Source organism: Amblyomma mixtum, chromosome 5 (assembly GCF_055824585.1).
Source record: "Amblyomma mixtum isolate Tamu chromosome 5, ASM5582458v1, whole genome shotgun sequence".
In the NCBI taxonomy this organism is placed as follows: domain Eukaryota; kingdom Metazoa; phylum Arthropoda; class Arachnida; order Ixodida; family Ixodidae; genus Amblyomma; species Amblyomma mixtum.
In genome coordinates this window covers 17,675,954-17,681,566 of record NC_143016.1, presented here as the reverse complement: position 1 = coordinate 17,681,566, position 5,613 = coordinate 17,675,954, and the positions used below count along the sequence as shown (strand labels likewise).

Genomic DNA, 5,613 nt, shown 5'->3' with positions numbered 1-5,613 from the left:
GCTCTTTCTTTAAAATGCCTCAAAGTACAGCCCGTCTTACTCAAAGAAAACAGCTGACTAAAACGGTTGCATGGAAGCAGCCGCGCATGACAACGGGAAGTAAACTATGCATATATATATGCACACGAGCTCTACGTGGCGTGCAAGCCCCCTCTCGCGAACTCTCGCATCACAATGTATCACAGGCGATAATCAGGGTTTTATTAAGCACACGCATGCCCGAGCAACTTACAGGCCTGAAAGCCATATGTCACACACTGCAACGCAATTTTCGATTGCTCTACGCACACCGTGACTGTGTGGCAACCAATTTCTGTTACATGCAGACAAGCACGAAGTGAAAATTATCAGCGAAATTTAATGAAAAAGGCTTCATCACGAAACGAGACAAGAGCGTGCGCATGCTCGGTAGCTGGGGAACATGTTACGGCCGAGGAGGCAGAGCTTGTCCGTGGGGTCCACAGTCAGGCAGTTGAAACTCCCATTCTTGTTCTCGGCGGAGTACACCGGGAAATTAACCTGCGGAATAATGAAAGAAAAGATGTCACTGCTTTACGGCAAACCAGCAAATGATTCTCGTGGCCGACAAAAAGTAAAAGTAACGTAAACGTAGTAAACGTAATGTAACGTTGACAAAGTGAATAAAATAAAGCTAACGTAAGTAACGAAATTTAGCACATGGTGCTGCTGATTATGGAGCTTGTGACAGGATGCTTTTTCTTGTCGCTTTGTTTTCGAAGCGAATACATTGCCTCGTTATTTGTTTGTGCTCTGTTTAATAAAACTAGAACTCGCGTCTTTTGTATTTGAATTTTTTTCTTTTTGCTGGTTAGGCTGTCTCTGAATACCATCTAGCCACTTTGGCACTCTGGTCTAGCTCCGGTGCTTTGTGATTGGAATAGGTAAAAGCTGCACTAACTTTTTACTAATTCTGTCAGTTAGTCACCATCTTGTAATTAACAATTTCAGTTTTGACGAGGTTACTAAATATGCACTGGTTTTCAAATAAAACAAAATGTGCAGCTGCTTGCCCACACTCACATATTTTTTTTTTTTTTTAAGATAAGTTATCATAGCGCGCAGAGAGCCCCTTAAGGGGGACAAGATGTAAGGCTATAATAATCACGGGAGAAGGATAATTTCGCGAATTTACAGGGGCAGTATTTTAGCCTAAACATAGCTCGAAAGCTACCTCTGATTTCCTTCATGTCACAACAAGTTCATCTGTGTTGTAGCCAGGTTACTGCTAGCAGCTCTCATTGGTGCCCAGAGTTTGCTAGTGCAACTTTTTATCACGCCCAACCTGCCGACAACTAAAACATCCAAACCTATTGAGCAACAGTGCTGATCCTTATAGTTGAATTAAATGCTTGCTACTAGTCGATTAATGCTAAGGTAGGTCCTCATGCATGTTTCTTGAACCAGCCAAGGTGTACTGCCGCTCCGCTCTTTACCTGCAGATGGCTGAAGTTGTCAGAGATACAGTAGCATAGCAACTGCGAAATATTCAATATCAACCGCGAGTACAGTCCCCCTGCATTCCATTCCACCCCTCTCTCCCTATGGAACCGATAAAGAAAGAGGAAGAAGAGCAAGAGGGCGCACCTGGTACTCCCCGCATCGCTGGGCGACGGGGAACTCGCGGCAGGCGGGCGCGTCGTTGTGCACGCAGTCCAACAGGCACTGCTCCAGGCTCTGGAAGAGTGGCAGCCGGACGCTGACGCAGTTGCCCTCCGGGAAGCCCCACTCGACGCAGCTGCCGTTGGCCGGGTAGAACCAGCTCCGCTTGACGTGTTGTCGAGAGCAGGGCACCAGTTGCACCAGCTCGCGGCACTCGGCGCGAATGCCCTGACCCTGAGGAGAACATGGCGCCTTTGAATGGGGCGTCTGTGCCACGTTCGAAGAGGCGGAACTCGCAGCACTGTGTTTTAAGGCCCTCCCTGTCTTCATAATGCCCGGCTGCGCTAAGCAACCTGTAAAAACTACTAGTACTGAGTACCTATGAGTGCGTGGCGTTTGCACCAGTACGATGCGATAGTTTCCTTTACATGGCTATCATCTGGGAAGAACTTACAAACTGCCTACGTACATGCAACATTTACCTTAAGTGAAGAGGAAAGTTTTACGATATGTCGGAAGACGTTATTTTAAATTTACCCCCTGTGTGCGAAGCTGCTCTACAAGAGTGCAAATATTTGCACGAAGTAGTGTTACTTGTACGTACGCAAGAAATTTAGACAGCCCTGCCAAAAGGAGTAAGATCTTTTGCACAAAAAACTGCATTTTTAAGGTGCCGGATCTACCAACACAAAATAGTATATGTTTAGTGAGGAAACGGCAACATCGCCAAAGCCGGACAAGATAAAAAGAAAAGAGACAGGCGAGTGCTGAGCTTACAACTGGTGTTGTTTATCCTTAAATGTCCACTTAAATAGCATTCCGCCGCGGAACACGCTCTTGTCATAGCTAAGAAAGAAACAAATTAGTATACCTTGAAAGAAGCACTGCTATACTCCACCAGGCATGCATCTTGCCCCAAGTGCCCTATCTTGCGAATATAAGCAGTGCCGTGGGAACCTGGCTCACACATGCGTCTGCTTCGTTCACTATGCTATGTTGCTATAGCATATGTGACTATACCTAACGAACCACGCCACCTCTTGCGTCCTATAGGACTATTGACTGATGCGGCAATGCCCTCGCCAAAGATTGCATAGACACATATGACGACATAACATGTCTGTACCGCGAACCGCATGTTCACTACTAGCAGCACCGAGTGGCGCCCGCATCATTCCTCACCAGACTGATGTCCGAGGGGGACTTCATCCTCACCTGACAGGCGCTGCGGCAGTGTCCCAGCGAGCGATAACGGTTGGCGCCCTCCAGGCACCCGGGCGGCGGCACGCTCACGGGCGTCAGGCAACGGCGACCGTCGAAGAAGTAAGCCGGCCCCTGACTCGCCTCCCCGGTACACACCGTCATCTGGACAGGCTCCAGGCACCGCGGGTCCTGCTGTCGCTGCGCGAAAATGACGACCGTGACGAATGATATGTGCGTTCGCTTCTCTTTACTGATTGCACAGTAATGCGTAAACGCGAAAACCTATACAAATCAGTTCGTGTAGAAGCGACAGTTGAACACTTAGCCGTTTTGTAGAGAGACCTGCGCAACACCGGAGAAAACTTCACAGCAGCATGTGTGCGTTCCAGAAGCATTCAGTAGTGAGTACACTAGGAGAAGGCCGGACAGTTTATCCGTCGCTCATCGTCAAAACACACGCGAAGCAGATGACAGCTCGCTGTCTCCATTATTTGTATAAGCACGCTCGTCTGCAATCCTGGCTTTGTATCTTGTCTTGAAAACCTATGACAGGGCTGCCATTCCAGAACCTGGCGCATCCGTCACAGCAGAGTCCAGCAAGCGGAACTTTACGGTACGCTTTCATATTCAGCTTCGGCTGAGCCTTGCCTTGAGGCCGCTTCTACAAACCGCGCCATCATCATCACCATACAGCAGGAAGATCCCGCCGGCCTCGGAGAGACACCACTCACCGTCTCGTTGGCGTCGGGCCCATTCTCATCCTCGGTGGACAAGACCAGCATCTTGGCTTCTGGCTCCGGTGAGGGATCCTGAATCAAGACGTCCGATGAAGGTACCGCAGAGTCGGCAGATGGCGCCAGGGCCTCCATAACAACCGCGAGTGCGGGGACCGCTGCTGCCGCTTGTGGCGCCGGTGCAAGTGGAGCAGAAACCGGCAATGGCAGATAGTAGTCTTCGGATTGGCCCGAGGTGGTGGCGTCGGCAGCGAAGGACGGCGTCCAATACATGTGGATCATGCTCGCCGCCAGCGCGCATCCAAGAACCACCACGGCGAAGACGAGCAGCACGATCGCCTGCACAACCGGAGCCAGTGAGAAATACGCAACACGAACAGATGAAGTTCGGATGAACAGCATCCGAACCTCATTAGTGTTCTGAAAGGCAGTAGAGAACCATATATGCGTTCTTAAACATATGGCGTTACCGAGTAAAAGTATGACGAAACCACAGCTCTGAAACTTTCATAACGTGCGCAAAACGATCTGAATGCCAAATACGCCTCTCTCCTTATAAGCGACACTCAGAGTAGCCCAGTGGATTATGCTTGCGTGACGAAAACCTAAGCCATCGATTCCCAGTAGCGTGCTAGGGATGTTTCGATGGGCCTCTAGTATACCGAGGAAACTTTAGACACCCACGCTACTTCGATGGTTATCGTAAAACCTCGGCCTCAATCCTTCTAGACCATATCCTTTGCTACGCGCGCTTCTGAAAACTATGCATCACCTTGTTGTTCAGGCGGAAGCAGATGGCGCTTGAAGTAGCCTTCGGTACTGGCGTTGTCAGGCCTTCCTTCTCGATAAGCTGCTGATGTTCCATGGCGAGATCGCTACAGGATGACCGTTGAGATGCGTCTGCTGCGGAAGACGGCACTGAAATCAAATGGTAGCAACCGTCAACTCGTGGCTCGTGCTTGGACATTCGAACTGCTGGCTCGTGCAAGCGAAGAAGGTTTTTTTTCCTTCTTCACTTTCTTTCCTGTGATAGATATTATTGCCGATGAAAAACAAACTTCTCTTTCTTTCTCGATTGCTGTCTCAAAAAACGACACGAGCTGCTGTGACTATGGTGCAGTATAAACCAACAAAGATGCGCAATAAAAGTAGTTCTTGTGTAGGTATATCTTGTGTAGAACTTGTGCTGTGTGCGCAACTGCTGTAGGTATATTCCGTTCGTAAGGCGGCGGATGATAGGCACATTACCATTCCAGAGAACAGAACTGTATAACAGAGGCCGTATATCTTTACACAAGGGCCTAGGCAAGACATGGACACTCAATAACCAAACAATTACGAGTAGGCGCACAGCTACTGTAGCTGACAGAAATCGCAGCTCGCTCAAGACTGCTTTCAGCACAAGAGACGGGGCCTACATAGCCCGCCGAACGGACTCTGACCAAAAAGGCACCCGGGGAAGCGTGGCGCGTGCTTTTACAATGGCCCTACACCTGCTAGTCACACTGCTCACACACCAGCCTATAGTGCACGCTTCGTCCCTTCTATAGAATGTCATGCCACCCCGAAAGGAAAGGGGATAGGGTGGTAAGATTATGCTTCAGTGGGCTGCACCCGCGCATATGTAAGTGCGTAAAGGCGCTCAGACACGTAGCAGTGAGCTGACTGACCTTACGCACCAACAGAAATCAAACAAGAAATAATTTAGGACGTCAGTCTTCGCAGTGCCCGCAAGCCGCTGATACTCGAGTTTTTTTCCCAAATCGTCTCTCCTTAGCCACGCACGTCGGAAACGAGGCACAGTGACTCGAGCGGCCGTGCCTTCGGGCAAGGGTTCTACGACGATTTATTGAAAGTGTTTTGAGGATGACTTCAAAGCAGACTTTCAAGTTTTTCCAATCGTCCACTTATCAGTAAAGGCCGAGAATTCGTATTGGAGTGCACTAAACAGGCCCAATTCTCCGCACTAAGGAAAGTAGACGAGAAGATAATGACAGATTATTTGGAGACAGTAGAGGTGTGGATGTGTTTTATTTTTGGCTTGATATCAAAATAT

At 49.0% G+C, this 5,613-nt stretch overlaps 1 protein-coding gene across 1 annotated transcript; it reads right to left on the bottom strand.

Annotated features, from left to right (window-relative positions):
• Nucleotides 1-344: 344 nt before the first annotated feature.
• On the bottom strand, nt 345-4,422 carry LOC149341408 (uncharacterized). Its single transcript, XM_089542855.1, has 5 exons — nt 4,330-4,422; nt 3,555-3,977; nt 2,836-3,105; nt 1,606-1,854; nt 345-519 (listed from the first exon to the last, which is right to left on the bottom strand). The coding sequence occupies exons 1-5, from the start codon at nt 4,420-4,422 to the stop codon at nt 376-378; spliced, it is 1,179 nt and encodes a 392-aa protein (XP_089398981.1). The 3' UTR covers nt 345-375.
• Between the last annotated feature and the right edge of the window lie 1,191 nt (nt 4,423-5,613).